The sequence below is a fragment of the Miniopterus schreibersii genome, assembly GCF_964146895.1.
Source record: "Miniopterus schreibersii genome assembly, chromosome: 5".
NCBI lineage: Eukaryota > Metazoa > Chordata > Mammalia > Chiroptera > Miniopteridae > Miniopterus > Miniopterus schreibersii.
In genome coordinates, this window is record NC_138106.1 from 3,408,624 (window position 1) to 3,431,456 (window position 22,833).

Consider the following 22,833-nt stretch of genomic DNA (forward strand, 5'->3'; position numbering starts at 1 on the left):
CCTCCCAGGTGCACATCTTTGCTTTTCTCTCCTAAACGCTAAAGGTCCCGGTGAGACTGGCCCTGACTCCAAGGCCCCCTTTTCTCTGACTTTTACTTCTCAGTGCATATACACAGCCCAGCGGCAGGCTTGTTTCTGATAACGCGGCCAGCCGAGGCCCTCTCCTGCTGCTTCTACCCGAAGCTCACCCTTTGTCTCACTGTCCCCAGCTTTAATAAATGTACTCGCAAAATAAATAAATGAATAAATAAAAGTTACATTCCTGGGCAGTGACTGTCTGCCCACCTCAGCCATGGGTTAGGGGTCTGTGGTCAGTTCATCCTGGGACATTATTTTTAAGCCTATTTTCCCACTGATTTTTGAAAAGTGGGAGGGGAGAGAGAGAAAGGTCACCCACTAGCTGCCTCTGGAGCTCTGCAGCCAGGTACACCTGCCCTTGGCAGGGGTCGAACCCACAACCCTCTGTCCAGGGCCGCGCTCTGAGCCCCGAGAAGGGGCCGGGGCCGCGCGGGCCGTCCCGCCGCCGGTTTAACACGGAGCCTGTCCCTTCGTGGGGGGTCTGGGGGGGGATGGTGGCGTGTGGATGACCGGCCAGGGGTCAGGGAGCCTGGGCAGGGCTCTGCAGGACTTGGGGGGCGGGGATCGTCGGTGAAGGGCCCGCGAGTGAGGATGTCAGGGCACCGGGGTTCCCCAGGGCGCACGGAGGATTGGGGGTGTCCTTCTTCCAGGTGGGAATCCGGCCTAGGAACTGCTCTGAGTGCCCGCGGGACCACGCCGGGAGGGGCCGCGGCGCAGTGCGTCCCTAGGGCCACCTTCCAGGGCACGTTCCCCTTTCAGGGTCAAGGCCAAGCGCACCCCAGCTCCTCTAGCACCGCGCGCGGCCGCGCAGGCTAATGAAAGCGCACGGACCCCGCCTCTCCGCCGCGCGGGCGCGCAGACCCACCAGGGGGCGCCCTTCGCAGCCGCCGCCCTCAGCTGCGCAGGCGCACTGGGCCCCGCCGGCGGCACGCAGGGAGGCGGGGAGCGCGGTCGCAAAGGGTGGGCCTCCGGGCGAGGGGCGGGGCGCGCTGGGGCCCGCGGCTGCGCACTCGTTGAAGGGCCCGCCCCGCCCACTTCCGGCGCAGGTCTTCCGGGTCGAGGCTGCGAGGCTGACGACGGACCCGCCGACCGGCTGCGCCGCAGCGCCATGGGGTCCGGCGGGGCTTGCGGGCCGACCGGGCGCTGGGGGCTGCCCCTCGGCGGCGCCGCGCTGCTCCTGCTGCTCCTCCCGGCGGCCGCGGTGCAGACTTCGCCCGGAACGGGTGAGCGCGGCGGCGGGGGCTCGGGCCCTGAGGCGGGCGGGGCGGGGGCGCGGGGTCCTGAGGCGGGGCGGGGCGGGGGCGCGGGGTCCGGGGGCCCGGCGGGGCCCGTGGGGAGAGGGCGCGCTGGGTCGTGGGGTCCGAGCCGCGCGGGGCCGCCGCCCCGCCCCCGTCCCGGGCCGCGGTCTGCGGGGGCGACAGAAAGGGGCCACCCGGGCGTCGGGCCCGGGGTCGTAGCCGCAGCTGGGGCCCCTGCAGGGGGCGGGTCGCCCTTCGTCCCGCTTCAGCCGCTGCGGCGGCCCCGCGGGGCTGTGCGAGGTGGTCCCGGCCCGCGGGGGTCCCGGGAGCCCGCAGGGGCGCCCCGGCCTGCGCGCCGTCCGCTCGCTTAACCTCCCGCGACCCCCGCCTCCGCCCTCGGCCGCGCTCCCGGGTTTCGGCTCGGAGGCGGGGTTGCGTCGCTGCACCCGAAGAACCCGCCCGGGCCGCGCAGCCAGTCGGTCGCGGCGGGTGTCCCGGGGCCAAGCCCTCGAGGGTCGGCCGGGCTGAGCCGGCGTCGCGGGGGCCGGGGGCGGGGGAGGGAAAGCCGGGGCCGCAGCGCCCCCGCTCCGAGCCCGGCGGCTCCCGCCCGGCCCCAGGGCTGCGCCGGGCCCTCCTCGCCGGTTCCTGCGCCAGTTCCAGCCCCCGCGGTGCCGGGCGCGGCCACCAGGCGGTGCCCCGAGTTCCTTTCTGCTGGGGGAGCCGAGTCTCCGGGGAGGCTGCCGGGAAACCAGCCCTCAGTTCGGGGGGCGAGGGGGTGTTCGGGGGAAGCTCAGGACCTGAGGGCCTCCGGGGGGCGGGGCGGGGCGGCCTGCCGCTGGGGGCGCCTCGGGAGGGCGGCGAGGGGGCAGCCGGGCCCTTGGGGAAGGGGGGGCGTGGGCGGGGCCTGGATGCCGACCTGTGTCAGGAAAGTCAGGCTGGCCGCCGTGGGCACGGTGCCCGTGAGGCCCCTGGTGGTGGGAAAGGGGCCGGGGCCGGCCTCTTCTCTCTGCTTTCAAGACCTTTACAAGTAGAAGTGACCCGGCCCGCCCGGGGCCAGTGGTTTTCTCAGCAACCCGTCCTGCACAGCAGACGCCTTTCCTCTGTATATTCAGGCAGTTTCTTCAGCCTCCTTCCACGCGCAATTCTGGGCGTGTCTGCCCCGCTCGTTCACAGAGCGCTCCGGCTGCACGCGGTGGAGGGAACTTTTGGCCTCAGTTGAGTTCTCAGCAGAAACACGGGATGAGTACTTTTTAGCAAACGGAGTGGGTGTCTGCCCAAAGAATCTGATGGCACGAGAATCTCTCGGTGGCTGAGGGTGCGGTCAGGAAATACCCTGAAGTGTTCAGGAATTAAACTAGAGCTGTCGGTGTTTTGGGTAAAAAGCAGCTCGGTTCTAGCCCATGTGCACTTACTGTCAGTCCAGTTGGAAGCCGTTCTCATCTGCTTTAGCTCATAGTAATCCCATTCTTTGACTCCTAGATATGCCCTAAGTCCTGGCTTGGTGGTGGGTGAACTGTTGTTTCTCTCATCAGCAACACCTTCAGATGGGAGGAGTGGTGTCATGGTGTTATGGGGTTCACTGCCCAGGTCCCCTTGGCAAGGTGTGCATTCATCTTTTAATTGGAGAGGGGGCACTGTAACAGCACTGAGGTCCCCCCTTCCCACAGTATTTACTTAGTATGAGGTTTCTACTGCTTGTCGTGCAGTAGAAATGTGACTACACTATTTAAAACATTGTGTCTTCCTTGTAAGGGTGTTAGTTGGTGTTCTCCAGTGAAGCAGAGGTAGCAAAAGTTGTTAGGAGAGATTGGTTCACATGATTATGGAGGCTGAGAAGTCCCAGTATCTGCCCTCTCCAGGCTGGAGGCCCAGGGAGGCGGGTGGTGTAGTTCCAGTCCAGATCAGAGGGCCTGAGAGCTGGGGAGCTAGTAGTGTACATTGCAGCCCAGTCTGGAGGCCCAGGAACAAGGGCCACTGATATCCCAGGGCAGGAGAAGATAGAAGTCCCAGCTCAAGCTAGAAGAGAGCAGATTTACACTCGTCTGCTTATTAGTTCTTTTGGGCCCCTCGACAGACTGGATGGGGGCAGGAGGGCATCTGCTTTCTCCAGTCTACTGATTCAGATGCTAATCTCTTCTGAAACACCCTCATAGACAACACCCCAAAGTAGGGTTTTACTAGCCCTCTGGGCAATCGTTAGCCCAAAGTGATACATAAGATTAACTTTCCCAGGCATGTGAATTCTATGCATACATCACACCCATCCCAAACCAACAATTTCTACTCTCTCCTTGTGTGCTTTGTGGGAGGGAGCTGTGAGGAACCCACCAGGCATTGAAGGTCCGAGAACAGTTTCATTACATTGAAGAAACCTTCCTGTGCTTTGGACCCACTTGTGTTATGAGTAGGGTTAGACTCCATCCTAGAGTTTTATCTGTACATCTCAGGGAGAGACAACACCTCAAAGGACCTCAGGCTGGTGTCCTAAACAGGGTTCCAAAGGAGCTACTTGGAGCCACGCGGCTGCTCCTGATAGTGGCAGCTGAATTTGCAGAGGTCTGCAGCCCTCCTTCCCACTGCCTACCAAGAACAGGCTTTTTCAGCTGAGGGCGCAGGTGTTCCCATGTGTACATGTGGTCCGTGGTCTTATGTACTACAGTCTTTACTCTTCTACAGGGATAAGAACTTGACCAGGGCTTTTTTGTCTAAGTGGATTTTCCACCCTCATTTCTCACAGGAAATGGACACTGCGGGCTCTGTCATGTGCAGTATGGGCACAATGCCGAACAAGGGGCGTGTTCAGCTATAGCCCTTTGGCCTATTGTGTGACGTACACACTATAAATAATTTACTTATTTGTTTCCTTATTTTTAAAGAACATCTCTTTGCACACACTACTGTATGTCTTTTGTACTTAATCAGTTGACTCATCTGAGAACTGGAAAGTGGGTCATGGGTTAGTGTATCCTACAGAATAACTTTTTTTTGTCTTTTCCAAAGTGAGTGAGAGTTAAGGTTCCCTAATAGTTAATAAATAGAACCTGAGTTGAAGGTTTTCAGTCCTAATTTCAGAAGTCAGGCAGGACATTCACATTCAGCAGTAGACTTGAGAAGCAGGGCCCTTTCTTTTTTCTTTCTCTGGCTTTGAGCACCTGGTTTTCTGTATCCCGTGATGGGATGAGATACAGTGAGTGACCCCTCACAGAAGGAAAACTCCCCATCTTTGAAGCAGTAGCAAGTGGTTAATATATTGTCCTTTCTTACTATGAGAGAGGATGAGGTGTTTTCGAGGGAGAAGAGAGTGACCTTTCCCACTTCCCAGCTCTGAGCTTGTGTAACGCTGATGTTTCTGCCTGTGTTGAAAACCTGCCCTGTTCCCTGCTGCGATGGTGCTGGAGAAGGGCTGGGCAGTTTCCTTGGCCTCCACCTCCCGTGCTGCTTTGTTGAGTCATGCTGGCCCCTAATCAGAGGCCCTGGGGTGGACACAGTTTATAGTGTGTGCTTTGGAGCATAGTTCTTCTAGTTCACCCAAGACCAGTTCACAAAGACTTTAAAAATGGAAATCCCCATGAAAAAATTCCTGTACCGCACTACCCCTGCTCCCTGTTTCCGCTCTGTTAAGATTGATGAAGAGGAAGTGTGTCCTTGTAGAAGTTTTCAAAGAAGATGTGAGAGTGGGTGTGTTAGGTGGTTCACAGGTTCCCACCATACTGCCTCTGCCCAACACTTTTTTTTGGGGGGGGGTCCCTTAACTAACTCCTCTTATTTTTTTAAGTATATTTTTATTGTTGACAGTATTACAGATGTCCCCCATTTCCCCCGCTTACCTCTTTCCCCTGCCTAACTGTATTTAGGAAAGTCTCAGAGCCACGGAGAAGCTGAAATACCTAGAACAATGAATTCTGAATCCCTTCTGTGCCCACAGCGATGGCCACGCCCTCTCCCTTTCTGCTTGGTAGTTTAACCAAACATTTGAGAGTAAGTTGTGATGCGGCCCTTTACCCCTAAATTCTCGATTGTGTCTCCTGAGAACGAGGACATTCTTTTACATAACGCGAATATAATGACCAAAATCTGGACAATTACCAGTGATAATGATACTTGAATACTTGATTTAACATACGCTGTTCTTACAAAATGCCACTGTCACCCTGCCTCTCTTAGCAGTACTTTGAGAAATGGAGGCAAATGGGGGTCTTCCGTTTTCTTCACCTTCCCAGGGCTAAATCAAATCTGTTGTTCTGAGTACTTAAAGTAGTTTAACAGTCAGCTTCAACATAAGCCCAGTAGCACACCATTAGAGACGCTGAAAAGAGTACTATTTAGTAATAATTGCTGCAGAATAATACGCGAAAAGAATTTTGATTTCACTTGAAATAAAATAGTATTTTATGTAAAGGAATGGAATGTAGAAAAACTACACTATTAAATAGAGGAATCAACTGTTTTAGAGGAAGTCCCACTTAGCAAGTACGGTGAATAAAAATTGTAACCTGAAGCTAAGCTCTCTTCCCCTGCATTTTATTATGAAACTCTTCGGGCAGCAGAGCTGCGAGAGCAGTCTCATGCGCACTTGGACACCTGGCCACGCTTATCCAGCAGGTTGTCTGTGCCGCCTCCGTCCCGGGCCCCCCTATCCTGTGCTGAAGGCATCTTGAAGGAAGGTGCAGGCTTCGTGCCCCTCCCCCCAGTACTTCACTGTGTTTAGCATTTCTTTTCTTGAGATAAACTTTAGGTAACAGTGAAATGCAGGAACGTAAGTATACAGTTGGATGAGCTATGAGATCTGCTAACCTGAAAATAAAAGGCCTTTCAAAGTGAGAGGCAGCAAGCATTTATCTGAGGTCAGTAAGAGTAGTTATTCTGGATGTGCTAATTTAGGCAGAAGCCCAAGTCGTGTTCCCTACAGGAGACAGAAGCACTGGGTATTGATGAGGAGGGGAAGGGGAACAGTTACATCAGTAGGAGGAAGGCATCGTTATTGGTGCAGATAACATAATATAGTGACGTTAATTCTAAGCAATTTTTAACTTTCAGTCCAGTACTCATAGTACCTGCATTCTTGTCATCTTTACAAATAGTTTTTTGAGACGCAAGGTTGCTCAGGCGCAGTCCAAAGCTTATTTTGTCCTTTTCTGACATTCCAAAGATTTGGGAGGGAAAACATGCGAGATGGTTTGTCTGGCATGGCAGCTCCGGCTCCATTTTCAACTGCTCCGTTTAGATGTTTACAGATCCATCCACGTTTTATGTATATAGCATACATGAACATCTTGGCTGTTTTCAGCTTTTGGCATATTAAAAATAAAGTTGCAATGAACACTCCTATACAAGTCTTCCTGTGGACATTTGCTCCAACTTTTCCTGGGTACAATACCCAAGCATGGAATTGCTGAGTCACAAGGTAGGCACATACATATGTTTGTTTTGTGAGGAAGTGCCAGATCTACGTCCAGCAAAACTGTACGCGAGTCCCCATTTGCTCTGTAGCCTTGCCCATGTATATTATTATCAGTCTTTTTAATTTTAGCCATTCTGGTGGGTGTGGAAGGGAATCTTATCATGACTTTAAGTAGCGATTCCTGGTGATTAATGAGTTTGTGCAGAGCTCTTTTCAAAGCGGGTGTTTTAAGGAATAGGCTGGGGTAGGTAATAGCTGCCTGATAGCATATGGGAAATGTTTCCTTCATATACACGTTCTCAGTGTGGGGTTTACCCCTCCCTGAAGCAGCAGTGCTGGGAGAGTCCCAGGTGCTGCTGCTCATTACAGCCAGCTTCTCCCGTGTGCCCAGAGCATGTCCTCATCTGAGGGGCTGGGGGCTGGCCAGGCCCGAAACCCTGGCTTTAGTCATGTGGGCCTGGCATTGCTGTGGCCTTTGTTTCCACAGAGAGTGTCTACGGCTGAGCTGGTGGCCCCAGCTGGCTAGTGGTCCGTGGTACCTGACCCCGTGGTTCTGAGGGTATGCTGAGTCGTGTTTCCCGGAAGACCCCCGTGGGTACAATCGTGTGCTGCTTTCGTGTACCTCTTGGTTCAGCGGGGCTCAGTAACCACTCTGTCCCTGGAGGCTTGGTGGCCGGAAAGGACCCTGAGCATCACTCACTAGCACCCTGCCTGCCTTCCTGGCTGATACGCATGATTCTCAGTGATTTGTTGTTGTTTTTTCCCCCCACAGCTTGTTCCGAGAACACAAACAGGACCTGCCAAGAATGTCTGAAAAATGTCTCTGTAAGTAGCATGTGGGCCAGCACGTGACTGAAAGCAGCTCACTTTCTCCAACGGGGGGTCCCTGGTGTGTGTTAAGGGTTTTGCTGTTGGGGATGTGGGGTATTGTCATGACAGTTATTAAATATTTTAGCCTTTCTCAGGTATCTCAAGCTATCGTCCCATGATGGCTACAGATACCACCTGAGCATCACTAATGGGCACATTTAACTCCTGAAACAGGTGTGGGGTTATAAAAGGTGTACGCCAGGCCTGTGGTTGGGAGCCTGTGTGGGCTGGTGGGGAAACCTCAGACCTCCCGGAGGTGGCAGTAGACGGTGAGCAACATTGCTCAGGGTGGGGGCTCTGGGAACAGAAGAACAGATGGGTCGAGTTGTGGGCTGAGGGGTCATATTTACTTGTAATCAACAACTGTGACTAGGGCCTCGTGTTGGTGTCGTTAGACCTTGGAGGCCTGTTGGGGACAGGGGTTATGACTCCATCTTGCAGATGGGCCGTGGAGATGTGGCGGGAGGGCCCAGAGCCCTTTTCATCCACCACTGTGCTCAGTGCTGGGGTCACGTACATGGGCCGTCTCCAGACCTCTAGCCAGAGTCCTAGCTCTGTTTCCCGGGTCTTCAGCAGGGTCAGGGAGGTGCTTCTCTCTCAGCTCTTCACACAGGAATGGAGAAGAGAAGCAAGAGCCAGGAGAGAGACAGGTGTCAGATCAGTGAGGGACTTAGGGGGCTCTTGTCCAGTGGGGTCAGACTGTCCATAGCTCACTAGTCACAAAGTGAGCCTCACATTCAGGATGTTCCAGTGTCTGTAGTTCTTATAAGCCCCTGTGTGACCTTAAGCAAGAGGGTAGCTGCTCTGGAGTGCAGGCCCAAGGCTCATGGGGGTCACCTCCAGAGGGGCCATCCTGGGATCTAACACGTAGGTGTTTGCAGCCAGCCACTGGGGAGAAGTAGAGAGTCACATGTGATGCTGGGGAAACTTCCCACCATATCCGGCTCATCGCTGGACTTGTGGGAATAGCACTGCTTTATTAGGGTCCTATTGCCACTCCTGAGGCATTGACTTCTGGACAGCACCTGATCCAGCAGCCTGTGAGTGTCTGGCCCTGTGTCACTGCAATACTGTGTGGTGAGCACTGAGAACCTGAGAGAAGCTGATGGGGAGGGGTGGCTAGGAGAGAAAACCGCCTTTGTGGGGCCTTGGCCTGGGGCTCTGGAGAGGCTGCCTCCCCCTTCCAGCCAGGTGTCTGCGTGTGTTGGAACTACAAAGCCTTTGTTTCTCTCTCTCCCTGGCAGTGGGGTTGAATGGCACGGGGCAGGCCAGGAAAGATATATCAGACGATTTCCACTTCAAAATGTGGGCTGTGTTTTTACAAAAACATGGCTGTGGCCCTAGGCAGTTTGGTTCAGTGGTTAAAGCGTCAGCCTGCAGAAGGGAGGGTCCCAAGTTTGATTCCGGCCAAGGGCACGTACCTCTGTTGCAGGCTTGATCCCCGGCCCTGATCACGGCCAGTGTGAGAGGCGACCAATCATGTGTCTCTCTCACATCGATGTTTCTCTCTCTCTCTCTCTCTATTTCTCTCTCTCTGAAAAGCAGTGGTGTGGGGGGAAAAAACATGGCTGTGTCTTGGGTCCCCCACACACCTGTGGATGCTAGGCCTTGCCTCTGCCAATTAAACTGGGAAATTAGACATTTAAAACTTAAGCTGTTTGAAAATGGAAGATTTACCAAAAATTGTTAAGCCAGAACAAAACCACTAAAATGCAAGATATTCTCAAACAGCCAAAATAAAAAGGGGTTTTTCCTGCTGTTTATTAACTATGCTCAACCATTTTAAACACAACACACTACAGTGGGTGTTATGTAAAGACTCCTGGGTTAGCCCATGCTTTGTTTTAATATTTTTTGTGGTAGACTTTCATCCTAACCTGGGACAAAAAAAATACCATGATTTTCTAGCCTATTAAAATCTCAAAGTCAGCTCGGCTCAGCGGTTGAGCGTTGACCTAGGATCCAGGAGATTGCTATTTGATTCCTGGTCGGGGCACATGCCCAGGTTGTGGGCTCGATCCCCAGTCGGGTGTGCAGCAGGCAGCCTATCAGTGACAACTCTCTCATCATTGATATTTTAACTTTCTCTCCCTCTCCCTTCCTCTCTCTAAAATTGATAAAGATATATTTAAAAAAAAAAAAAAATCTCGAAAAAAAATGCCATAAAACTATTACCTTCAAGATCTAAAATAACAAGCCAAGTCCTGACCTGCACAGGCACTCTCTGCAGCCTGAGCTGCACTTCCTTTGTTGCCAGTGGCCGCAGTGCCAGCTCCAGGCCCTCCTGCACACTGGGGTGAAGGGTGAAGGCACTGTCCCTTCCCCCAGACCACCTCTCCCCAGCACTGTTAGGGTCCCAGGAACATCTGAGGTTCCAGTAGGTGCCTTTGAGCCTCAGTTGCACTGTCTTCAAGATGTCCGGCTGGTTCGTTGGCATTTACGTTGAATTTCTAACATCTGATGTTTATCTCTCTCAGTGTCTTTGGTGCAACACTGATAAGACGTGCATGGGCTATCCAGTGTCAAAAATCTTACCGCCTGCTTCTCTTTGTAAGCTGAGCTCTGCACGCTGGGGCGTTTGCTGGGGTAAGTGGTCATTTTCAAAATTGGCTTCTTGCAAAATCAGTACAGGTTTTGAAAAATCTGGTTGTGCTCATTAACATAAGCTGCCAGCAAACATACACCCATTAGTTCTTTGATGCTCCCAGCGGGAAATCGGGAAGCCAGTGACAGCTTGTGGTGTCTCAAAGCAACTGGAGGGTCCTTGGGGTTCTGGAGGCCCACCTTCAGGCCATGCCTTGGCTTGGCAGGGTCTCCACACCCTTGGGTGGGGGTAGGCGGGTGAATTGAAAGCTACTTTTTGAATGGCTCACTACCTTGTGTCTTGGTGGTGTTCGTGGGCTGCCTTGACACCTGCAGTTCCTGTAGCGGCTCCAACTTCCCAAGTAAGGAATCCCTGCTCAGCGTGGGCATGTCCCCACCTTTTCTCGTGTGTCCCTTTGCGTGTGGTTGTTGTAGGTTTTTTTTATTGGATATTAGTTCTGTGTGAGAATCAGATTGTTTTCTAGTTTGCTTATTTACTTGTTTATGTACTTATGTATTTTTTAGAAAGGGAGGGGTGAGGGGAGCATCAGTGTGAGAGAGGCACATGGTTCTGCTGACTCCTGTACGCGCCCTGACTGGGGATTGAATCCAAAGCCCAGGCACGTGCCCCGACCAGGAATCAAACCCACGACCTTCTGATGCACGAGACAGTGCTACAGCCAGCTGAGCCACACTGTCCAGGGCTCTAGTTTGCTTTTAAATTAGGTCGTGGTGTGTGTTGCTACATGAAACTCATTTTTATGTAGTTGGGTTTATTAGTCCTTTCTTTTATGGCTTCAGGTTTGAGGTCATACAGAGATCATGGCCTTCTTTTATTATTTTTTTAAAAATTCATTTTAGCAAGAGAGGAAGGGAGAGAGAAATGTCTGTCGGTTGCCTCTAGTACGGGCCCCACGGGGGATCAAACCCAAAACCTGGGCATGTGCCCTGACCAGGAATCGAACTGGCGACTTGGTGCACTGGATGCAGTCGACCAACTGAGTCACCTTCTTAGGCTGCTAAAGGAGTTGTTTCTTCCTGAGGGGACTTTGCTGCCTCACTTTGTGTGTCAGCAGCTTATTTCCTGTGTGTCTTCTAATTGATTTCCATCTTAGAATCCATCTGCCTCCATTGGAAATACTTGTGTTGTTGAGGCCCCAGGAAATCCAGGAGTGTGTGTGCGCATGCGCGTGGGCACGGTGGCCAGCGTACCCTGTCATACTCATGGCTGCCCGTCCTCTCTGCTCTCGTCCTACCAGAAAGGCTTCGCTCGCCCCTGCCCTCTGCTTCCGTCTTGTTGGCCGTCTTCATGGAACCTGTCCTTGCTCACTGTTCCACAGAGACCACTCCTGGACTAGGGGACCCTGGTGTGTTGGGCATGACCTGTTTAAGTTGAAGCTTAACTTCTAACGGGGTACACACATGTTAATTCTCTCTCTGTAGGCTGTAGTCTACAACATAAACACACGTATACGTACATACGTCTGTTCAGTAAACATTTACATGGTACATAGGTGATTCCCCCCTCAGCAAAATATACAGCCCATTTCCTGCACTCGCAGCTGTTACTCTCAGGACCCCGTGGATAGCTGCTGGACTGACCTGCCATCAGCACAGGTTAGTGCGGCCTGTCCCTGCCCTTCACATACAGGAAATTCTGAACTGCCTTACCTGACTTCATTCAGTAGTTTGTGTGTCTGAGGCCCTTCCTTGTGTGTTATGGTGCCAGTTTGTCTCTCGCTTTGGGCAGTGTTCACAGGTGTCCCTCTATTCTGCTGCTGAAGGCCATTTGGGCTGTTTCCAGCTACTGTGGACGATCTTGTGTTGAATGGGTGGCAGCTCCCACCACAGGGTAATACGCAGGCTTGGAATTGCTGCCTTACCGCATGCACTGTGCTCAGCCTTAGTAGGTCTGCTAGCGTTTCCCCAGAGTGGTGCACCAGCTCATGCTCCTCCAAGCAGCGCTGGGCTTCCAGGTCCAGTTCCTGTCAGCATGACCACTCAAGTCATCCTCGCAGTAGTGCCATCTGGCGGATGTGAGTGGCATCTCACTGTGTGGTTTTAATGTGCAGTTACCTGAAGGCTGATGATGTGTTGAGCTCCTTTCCAGGTGGTGGGCAGCTTTGATAATTCTCTTGTGAAATGAAAGTCCCTCCCAAGAGCTTACAGATGAGTTCCACAGCAGTTTATTCATCACCCTTGGTCACAGCCCTGGGAGAGGGGATACGGGAATGAGCTGCGGCTGTGGGAGGAGGCTTTGCCGGAACAAGAGGGGGTGGTGCCTGGGGCTGAGAGAAGACGTAATTGATTGGTTGAGCAATTCCAAGGGATGACAGGGAAATGACACCTGCCACTTGGAAATAAGCAGGAATTGCACCTGGTTCCCACAGTAAGGACAAGCAGGGTTATTTGGCTGGGGCCTTACCTGTGGGAGGAGATGGGATGGGGAACTTGTTGGCCACTCAAGGCCCTCCTGGTTTCACCAGATGTCAGGGCACACTTAACACTAATGTCAGGCCTTATACCACAGGTGCTTCCCGCAACCACCACCCCGCCGCACCTCACCAGAGGATATGTTTATTGATTTTGGAGAGAGAGAAACATCCGTCGGCTGCCTCCCACATGGGCCTGGACTGGGGATTAAACCCACAACCCAGACATGTACCCTGACCAGGAGTCAAACCTGCCACCTTTTGGCGTACGGGCCGATGCTCCAACTAACTGAGCCACCTGGCCAGGGCCACCACGGTGCTTTTTCTTAAAATTTAGAATCCTTTTACCCAGTTTAGGCAAAAATGTTTTGGGGTCTTAATTGTAATGATCTTAAAAATATAAGGTGTCCCCAAAAGTGTATACACACTTTGATTATAAAAGTCAGTGTTTATTAACATACAGTTCATTTTCAAAATTTGAAAGTATCTGCAGAAATGAGTACTTTTTTTGTCAATGCCTGTTTCCAAATTGATGACCGTTCTGGTCCAGGCCCTGCTGATAACGCGAAGTAATGGAGTCACAAACATCAAGAATCATTTCACTCGGTATTTGTGCGCCCTCAATGCGTCAACCGAGGCTGGTATTGTACCGTAAACTTTATCTTTTGTGTGTCCCCATAAAAAAGTCTGGTCGCAGTTTAGGATAATTTTTCTTTGTTCAAAGCTTAGTCTGGCTTCCGCCATTATTTCAAGTCAATTAAACTGAAAAGGAGTGAGAATTCAGCACGTTACCAGCTGTTAAAACGCGTACATGTTTGGGGCGCCCTGTGTGTGTTTGCTTGGAGGAGAGTGAGGGCTTTGCCATTCTGAACCTTTGTCCGGAGGAAGCAAGGCGTCACTCCCTTGTTGGGTCATTCCAGTCATCCCGCCTTCTTTAGTAGAATGTCGTAGATTTGCCGTGCTGTTGACAGGGAAAGGAGCCCATAGCTTTGCTTCCTCTTACTACTATTTCTGTTTTTATGTCACGACTGGTTTTAGCTGCTAATCAGGAGAGCTGTTTTGGGGTAGATATAGTTTAGAGCCAGTTATCTAAGGATCTCAGTGGTTTTTAAAGTTAATTATTATCGAGTTCTCAAGTCAAAAACACCATTTGCTAGTGAAGGTTTGTTTTCTAACTATATTAGTACTAGCAACTCTAGTGCTTCTAGAGCAGGTCAGAGAAGGAAAAAACATGATTTGTAGCTCAGAGGGATGTGATCAGATGTCACACCTATTCCTGATTGTAAAGTGATTGAGGAAGCCACAAGTGAGCGCTATTCTGGTGGCAGCCAATCCGAATGTGACTCGGTCCACACAGGCACAGAGCCCCGCACTTGCCTCCCGGTCCCCAAGACAGAACCCTCACCTTCCCAGCCCCACCCTGACCACAACCCAGTGAGACTGGAGACCTTCAGCTTCCTGTGGTGGGCATTTTAACCTCATTTCCATTAATTTTTTTAGAGAGAGGAAGGAGGAAGAGAGAGAGAGAGAGAAACCGAGATTGGCTGCCTCCTGCGCGCCCCCCACTGGGGATCGAGCCTGCAGCTTTCAGTGCACGGAATGGTGCCCCACAAACTGAGCCACACCTGCCAGGGCTTCAGTGGCCGCTTTAACTGGATGATTAAAAAATATACTCACAAGAGAAGTACTAGAAAAACAGTGACTGGTTTTAACTATAAATTCTTAAGAGAAGCTGAAAAGAAAGTGAAGTTTGTCTTGGGTTTGCCTTTGTCTCAGAAGTTAGGTTGCACAGGACGTAGTGCACTCAGTTGATGCCGATGGTCGGCTGTTTTCAAGCCCTTGGGGGAAGAGCCCTGTCCTGTCTGCTCGCGGTGGTCAGAAGTGAGTTCCTGTGCAGAACAAATGGATTGCTCTTGACTTTGACGTAAATTATCAAATAAGTGGCATCAGGCTTACATTTTGTTTTAGGAAAGTCCAAATACACGGCTGAATATTCTCTTCCTGGTCTTGTTAACCTTCCTTGTTCTTGAAACATCTTTTCAGTGTCTGGTGGACCTGGAGGCCGGGGCCCATGTGGGTCATGGGGAAATTGTTAGGTGGGGCAGCCATGTCCTAAGAAAGGCCTCACTACACAGCTCCCCGCCCGGGGGGGCGTTGCTCCCGGACGGGTTCCGTGCCCGGCAGCTCTGACTCACCCCTCACTTGCAGTGAACTTCGAGGCGTTGATTATCACCATGTCGGTGGTTGGGGGCCTCCTCCTCCTGGCAGTCGCCATGTGCTGCTGCTACTGCTGCTGCAGGAAGAAGAAGAGCCGGAAGCCAGACAAGAGTGAGGAGAAGGCCATGAGGGAGCAAGAAGAGAGGAGAATACGGCAGGAAGAAAGGTGAGGCCACAGGCTCATTCCCACTGGGAGAAGTTCCCTTCAAGGGACTCAGATCGGGAAGTGACATGCACACGTCATGAGTCTTCTCCATTTTTAAAAACTATGAACACGTGAGTGTCTGTGGGTTTTTCTAGGTTGTGGTATAAAGAGTGAGAAGCTATATATGGGGGCCTAGCCAGGGGCCACGACCCTTCTTGTCACAGGCCTGCTGCTTCCTTGTCTGTTTCCTCCAGTCAGTGACATCAGGGCTGCAGCTCGAGGTAGCTGGTGACAGAACACTCCTGCTTCTGATGTCATGGTGGAGGGGTCGCAATGCTGCAGGGGCAGAAGCCTATGGAGGCAGATTGTTCAGTCATCATTTATGAGCAGACCAAGGCTCAGAGGGAGGAAAGCATTTGATTGGTCACTTGTTCACCTGTGGCTAAATTGGGTCTTGTGCCAGCAGTGCCGATAAACAGCACTTTTCCCGGTTACAAAGCATTTTGGTGTGTGTGTGTGATGCAGCCACAGAACAGCCCTTGGTCACTGTCCCTACGTGATTAAGGACACGTTGTGGCTTGGGGATGTGCGGACTTGTCAGGATGGCAGCCTGTGAGGCTTAAGGCTCGACAGGTTCCCGTATCATCACCTGAAGTCACGTGTCCCAAATAAACTAGCATTTGTGTGTTCCTAGCCACTTTAGAACCTAACATAAAGGTTTTACTGATCACTAAGTTTTCTTTATATGAGAAAACGATTTCTAAAAGAACAGTATTGGACATTTGAATTGCATTTGTTGAATGACATGATATTGGAGCAGCTCGGAAGGCTTTGCTCAACGTCACCCTGCCTGTCCCAGTGGGAGTGTGACCTGATGGCCAAGCTCATCCCCACCTGCTCATTCCAGGAAATTAGAACGAGCCACTGCTTCTCTGCTGAGGGTAATGGAAGGTGCTTCTTTTAAAATTATGTTGTATTTTGATGCTAAATGAGGTTTCTTTGTTTTTTAGGAGAGCAGAGATGAAGTCAAGGCATGATGAAATCAGAAAAAAATATGGTAAGAATCAACTGAATCTGTTTCGGTTGGTGAGAAATTGATGCCAAGCCATCCTTTTCATTATTGATGTCACGCGAGGCCTAAGTGTAGGGTTTGGGCTTTGGGTTCATTATGGGAATAGAAAGATGTCTCTACTGGGAGATGGTTATTACAAGTGGTGCTGTTAACTAATTCTTCTTAATGTCTTAAGAGATGGAGTCTTGGAATTTTTTCTTTTAAATTGAATTTTCTAGAGAGAGGAAGGGGGAGAGAGAGAGAGAAACATTCATGTGAGAGTGAAACATAGGTCGACTCCCTCCTGCACATCCCCTCCCGGAGATTGAGCCAGCAACCTGGTCATGTGCCCAGACGGGGAACTGAACCAGCAATCTTTCAGTGCACAGGATGACGCCGAACCAACAGAGCCTTACTGACCAGGGCAGCTTTGGAATATTTTGATTTCAACCAAACTTTTCCAGAAATGCTTTTTGGCTTATGAAGTGCAGGCCATCACAGTAGTCTGCTGTGGCCCCTTTCCTGCTCTGTCATCTTGTTTGCCTTGAATATCTGCGGGGGTTGAGTCTGGTCTCCTCCGTGCTTCTCTCCACCCTGGGTTCATTCCAGCTTCTGGGTGTTGAGCTGCATTCCCTCTTTAAGGAATCAGCCAAAACTGAGGCCTTTATCCTTTCCCTGGTTCCTGGATATTTTGTCTTGTCCTGGTTTTGTTTTGTTTTTTGTTTGGAGGGATTGGTGTGTGTGAGAGACTATTTTTTTAGTGTTTGGTTGGTTCACGTTCATGGATAGCATGAGTACTAATGCTCTTGCTTGTTAATTGCTCAACGATCTTTTGGAAATGATGGAAGTGGACTTGCTTGGCCTATCCTGAGGCCAGGCCTAACTGATGACACCATGGCCTCTAGCCTCGAGCCACTGTGCCTCCCTTGACCTTGTGACCTGGGGATCCTGTTTCGTGGACCAGACAGCTGTGCTGAATCCTAAATCTGACCAGGAACATTTCAGAATCTTATCCGACTGAGGCACTTACTTTGAAGTCCTCAGTGTGTATAAGGAAATACTCTGTTTAGTGGTATTTTAGGATCCTACTCACAGTAAATCCTGAAGACTGGGTTCCCTGACGGGCTGCTGGTGCTCAGCTGTGCGCACTGGCTCAGCGGCCTACTGGCTGGATGTCCTTCTCATGGTCTGCAGGCTGCAGGACACAAGCGTGTGCTGTGTACCCGGCTTGGCCTCAGCCTGGGGTTGGCCCTGGTGGCCTCCAAGTGTTAGTTCCAGGCATGAGCCTTTTCTTGTGTGTTCTGTGAGGTCAGAGCCACCAATCTCTCTCTGCCACCTGGCTGCCACATTCTTCCTGCCCACAGCATGGACCCCAGTGTTGGGCCTTGTTCCAGCGCAGGTGGTGGTGGGCTTCTGTGTGGGAGCAGTTCCCTTGTCCGGTGGCCTCCGCACGTTGCCCACTCTCCCTTGGTGCCTCTACCTGGGTGCCTGCCCGTGCCCACTGAGTGGCAGTGTCGGCTCCTGTGGCTGGGGGCTGCTTGGTTTTCCACGAAAGTGAGGAGCCTCAAAAGGAGCTTTGGACATCTGGTTAGCATTAATGTAAATAAAAGACAAGGTGTGTGCCGAGCGCAATGGTGTGCGGCAGGGCCTGGGGCCAGGGCTCAGTGCTCAGGGCTTAGTGGAGGCTCTGCTCCTTGTAGCAGTGCACTGATGTCCTTGGTTTCTATCGTTTTCGTTTGGCCTTTAACTGTACTGATAAAATTAACTTGTGTGCCGGTTTATGTGAAGCCCATTGAATGTCCTGGACTTTGGAAAGCCTCCTACCTGGAGTAAGTCTCAGGGTTCCCGGTGGTGAGGGGAAGTGGCACATGAGTGCTCTCGGTTCAATCAGCACACAGAGCGAGCAGTGCAGGCCAAGCCCTGGCCTGGGTGTTAGAAGGCATTTGATTTCCGTATCACACAACAGTTTTCCTTCTGACTAGAAATAGAGCTGGGAGCGGTTTCCTTTTTTGAACATGTCCTGCAACTGCTTGTACTTGGCCTTTGACCTATGGTAGTTCTTTATCGATGGAATCCATGCACTTTCCCCCAGGGCCTGAGGCTCCCATCCTCCTCCCACTCGAGCACCGTTGTTGCATCCCCTTCCTTTCCCCTCGTGTCTCTTTCCCACCCCACCGTGAGCAACCCTGCAGTAAGCAGCTGAGTTTCAATGGCTCCAGATAATTTCGGTGTATGATACAGGTCCCTGCTGAGAGAGAGAAAACTCCTAGTCCGGTGTTTAGCACTGTAGATTTATTTTTAAGGTTAAATAACACATTTTACTGCAGGTATGTCCTAATGCTTGACAGTTAAATTGGTGGTGGCTTTATTTTTATAGTCTTAATTTTAAAAGTTAATCCACATTTATAAGGACATTTAAAGGAAGGTGCTTTTTGTTCATTAGTTTTGTGTATGATATTAGCCAGCCACAGTGAGAAGAAATACTAGCTTTAAACTCCTTTTTTTTCTTCTGTTCAAGTTTTTTCCCTATTTATTCAACCTTTTTTTTTTTTCTGGCTGTAAATTTCTTAACTTCTCTTTGAGAGAATCAGCAAATAAGTCTTTATTTCTTGAGATCTGTTTTTCTTGAAATAATTGGGTTTGGTGCATTTTATTTCAATGTTAAAGTCATTGTACTTGGACTTTTGGGAAAGGTTTAGCGTAGTATTTGAATCTGCTTAGGATCCTGTTTCCCTATTGGCCTCAGTAAATTTTCATGTAAAGCTTAATTTTATTGCTTTCTTGAATTTTGTTTCTTGTTGACCGGGTGCATTTGTAACCAAGTCCTTTTTTTTTCCAGGTTTGTTTAAAGAGGAAAACCCATATGCTAGATTTGAAAACAACTAGAACACACTCCTGCCCTGTCAAGCAGTCCCAAAGGCGCTCCTAGGGAGAGCAGTCTGCAGACCTGGCCGCCCATCCTGCCTCCTCACCTTGACGAAGTGAGCAGGACACAGCTGCCCTGAGGCAGTCCTGTTCTTATCCCCTGAGCTTCTGTACCCTGTTCTGTTTCTGTATTTAGTTGTGATATTGAGTCTGTGGGGGTGGGGGAAGGTTGCTTTTGTTTTGTTGTTAATTTGAGGAGGAATCATGCACATTCCACTTCTCGGTTTGTGACCTGATTGCAAACTGATAGCCATGACACTAACTCCAGCCATCCTCCTGCTGGATGGACCAGTCTCACATCATTTCCCCCTAAGCCACAGGGGCAGATCTCAAGTCCCTGTCACACTTTCTCCCCAGTGTCAGTTCTGGTGGCTTTCCGCATCCAGGATGCAGTGTCAGTGGCCCTACTTCCTGACTGTAGTTGCCATGAAGAGCATTGAGGAATAAGCTTATTTAAAATTTTAAAAAATAATAATTTCTAGATTTTATTTCCCCACCTACAAGATTTCACCAAAAACTTCACTGTTAATATTCAGACCACATATTATATGATTTAATTTGTATCTTTACTGGAACATGAAGGTTATTATCCAGTGAAAACATGAATTATAAATGAAGTTTTGAAACAGCTTCTCTAAGGCAATAGATGGTACTGTCACACACCAGCATGGAGCACGAGAGTGCTGGTAACTGCCCTGTAACTGGCCCTGTAACTCATTGTTTCTGGCCCCAGTAACAGCAGGCGCTCTCCTGGGTCTCTCCCTGCTGCCGGGCTGTGTGCCAGCCCTGAGGAAGGCACCATGCCCTGGGCAGCCCCTCTGCAAGGCTCTGTGCACTGGGAAGTGGGGCGTCCAGGGCCAGCTGAGGAAATCTCCACATGCCACACAGACACTGGTGATTGTCCTGCTTCTGAGACGACCCTGGCTCTGAGCCTTGCTCCTTTGGCTCAGGTGTGTCTTGGGACTTCTTTAGAGGCGGCTTTCATTAGGGCATTGGTGGCCTCCAGGTGCCCTGTGGCACCATATGTGGTGGTTTCATTTCTTTCAGATCAAGAGACAGGGCCTCAGTAATAGACTGAGTGCATGTCAGGGACAGCAGCAGACAAGGAAGGAACAGTGGGAGCAGCATTTCTTAATCTGACACATTCCCCGGTACCAGCTTTGACTTAGAAAAACATTTCACTTTGGAAAAGTAGGCCAGCAGGCACATAAAAGAAGCCGTGCGTTCAGTATCCACACTCCTGCTGCTCTTAGCTCCAAATAAAGCTCACGTGCAGATCAGAATGATCAAAACCGCACGACAGCCTTTACCCGCGGAGCCGGTGCTGGGAGTAATTCCACAAAACCGAGAAACTAACCTGAACAAAGTCCAGTCTTATTTCTCCACTCCTTGGGCATTTGACTGCAATTTAAAGTATTTCAGGACATTCCTTAGTGTTTTAACGTAGCCTAACAATTTGGACACTTTGCTCTTTATTCATAGGGAAACTTTGTAACCGACTTGTAACTTTGTAACAAGCTTTGTATTAATAAGTAGCTAGTGTGTATGTAAAGGCCCTTGCTATAGGTTGTTGAGCTGATACAGTGAATACAGTGTGTTTAATCCTCTCAGGAGACAGCCCTCCCAAGGGCATCTGAAAGGCATCCCAGTCCACATGCTTTTCTCTGACAATGCTAAAAGCAACCAAAAATTCCAACCTCAAGAAACTATAAAGTTTGGAGTGCCTTAATTTTTAACCAGTTTCCAGTACATAGTTTCATACATGCTTTTGCTGAATACTCTGTGTTTCTTGTGTTTCATTTCTTAGTATTAATATGATTACAGATGCTCCTCAACTGACAGTGGGGTTACATCCTGATAAACCTATTCCAAGTTGAGATTCTAAGTCAAAAATGCTTGTGATATGCCTGCCTGACTTACCGAGCGTTCGAGCTGAGCCAAGCCCACCGTAAGCATGCACGGCACACTCGTGTGAGCTCGCAGCTGGGCAGAACCGTCCAACAGCAAAGACACACTGTAGGTGTTGCCTGTTCTGACTCTGATCACGTGGCTGATGGAGAGCTGCAGCTCACCCTCTGCCCAGCATCACCAGAGGATCACACCACGTGTACTAACCCCGGAAAAGACCAGAATTCAAAATCCAAAGGACAGTTTCTGCTGAATCTGTATCACTTTTGCATCATCGTAAAGTTGAAAAATTATAAGTCAAAGAACCATCGTCAGTTGGGGACTGTACTCGGAGAGGGCGGTTAGACTGTCTAGATAAAGACAGACTTTCAGCCCCATCGTGAGGTATGTGAACACTCGGCTCTAATACCCACGGCTGATAAGGAATGACCATGCCGTGCCCCAGCCCCCAGCAAGCCAGCTGTTAGCTCTCCAGTGGGTGCAGCCCCCCTTCCCCCGGGGTTTCCCTTCTACTTAGCTGGAGTCTGATCCAAAGAAGCCCAGGAGGAAGCAGTTTTCCCTTTGAGCTTTGCGTCCTTGACTCCCTTGTTTAAAACATAACTATCAACAGGGGCCCACCCTCCATCCCTCTCTTTTGGGGGGAGTCTTAAATGCCTGGTTCATGAGGAGCAGCTCATCCTTCTCTGAGCCATTTTTACCATCACATCAGTATTTGGGACTGTGGGGCCTCTCTGCTGAGTTCGTGTCTGGAGATGGTCATCAGTCCCCTTGGGGAGCGAGCCTGCCCCACAGGACCCAGCCGTGTTCTATTCCCACCCAGATGGAAGTACACGCGCAGGTCAGCTCCGGCCTCTGCTCTGGAACATCTGGAGGTTACCATCCTGCATCTAGGATGCGGGACACCGGAGGTTGTGTCTCTACCCCCAGGTGTGGTCGCGGGATGGCCTTGGGCCTGGCAAGTCCTTAGAGAGTCTCCAGTTTATGTGGGGGGCTCACATCAGCCTTGGCCTCATTTAAGAAGCTGGACGGTGAGAAGTCTGCTTGGAAGGTAGGGACAGTGAGTGCAGTGCTTTGGTACGGTGCCTGCTCTTAGGAAAAATCACTGCCTGGTTAAAAAGGCGCATCAGATGGGTGACAGTGGCGGTGTCCCCATCCACTGGTTCTGGGCTTCCTTCCAGAGCTGGTCTCTGTCGCAGGGCTCCCATCATGTACATGCAACCATGCACTCGGCCACTGCCTCGGGGCAGGCCTGCAGCGCCTGTTCTGTCCCCTGGGGGGGGGGGCACTGTAGTTCCTACCCCAAGTCTGTTGGTGCTGCTTTGGCATGACGTGAGTGAGCTGTGGGTCAGTTCCTGGAGGTAGAATTCTGGCTCAAAGTGTCCGTGGCGCTCATTTCAAGTGCTGGTAGAATCTGCCAAATCACCCCCCTCGCTTGAAGGGGTCTATAATGCTTTGCAAGGTGGATGGAGGTACATGGCCCCAAACCAGAACCTCATCTGGAAGCCAGCAGGTGGGGAGGGCAGCAGGGCACCCCGGCTGGGGAAGTGACACCTCCACTGGATTCCATTGGCAGGAGTGTACTGGCTGGGCAGCCACCTGCCTCTAGGGCCACATCCAGAGCATGTCCAGCTGGCGGGGAACTGCATCCACTTGAGATGATCCCATTCTACCAGCACCCACACCTCCAGAAAGCCAGCTATGGGGCCCCAGGGCCGGTCCTTCCCTGCGCAGAGAGGCCGACCTCGCCAGTTCAGCGGAGACAGACTTGGTTTTATGGGTGTTCTCTCCAGAGCTAAAGAACATCACTAATCCCCAGTTGTGGAGCAGACACAGAATTGTTCTAAAGCCTGCAGACTTAAGAACAATTCCTAATTATGGATAAATCACCAAATACAGTCAACATAACAGTTTTGAGTATTTCCATAAATTCTAGTTCTCTAAGCTTAGGGACAGGGGCACTGAGTCCACAGAATGGATTTTCTTTG

General features: G+C 50.9%; 1 protein-coding gene across 1 annotated transcript; it reads left to right on the plus strand.

The window, feature by feature from the left end:
* Nucleotides 1-1,123: 1,123 nt before the first annotated feature.
* On the plus strand, nt 1,124-20,718 carry PTTG1IP (PTTG1 interacting protein). The gene is made up of 6 exons (XM_081139340.1): nt 1,124-1,301; nt 7,490-7,542; nt 10,065-10,173; nt 14,811-14,985; nt 15,975-16,021; nt 18,855-20,718. The coding sequence occupies exons 1-6, from the start codon at nt 1,187-1,189 to the stop codon at nt 18,899-18,901; spliced, it is 546 nt and encodes a 181-aa protein (XP_080995466.1). The 5' UTR covers nt 1,124-1,186; the 3' UTR covers nt 18,902-20,718.
* Nucleotides 20,719-22,833: the final 2,115 nt, after the last annotated feature.

Coding starts and splice junctions, on each gene's coding strand:
- PTTG1IP (XM_081139340.1), top strand. CDS start 1,187: ATGGGGTCCGGCGGGGCTTGCGGGCCGACCGGGCGCTGGGGGCTGCCC. Junction 1,302..7,489: donor GCAGACTTCGCCCGGAACGG/GTGAGCGCGGCG, acceptor TTCCCCCCACAG/CTTGTTCCGAGAACACAAAC. Junction 10,174..14,810: donor ACGCTGGGGCGTTTGCTGGG/GTAAGTGGTCAT, acceptor CCTCACTTGCAG/TGAACTTCGAGGCGTTGATT.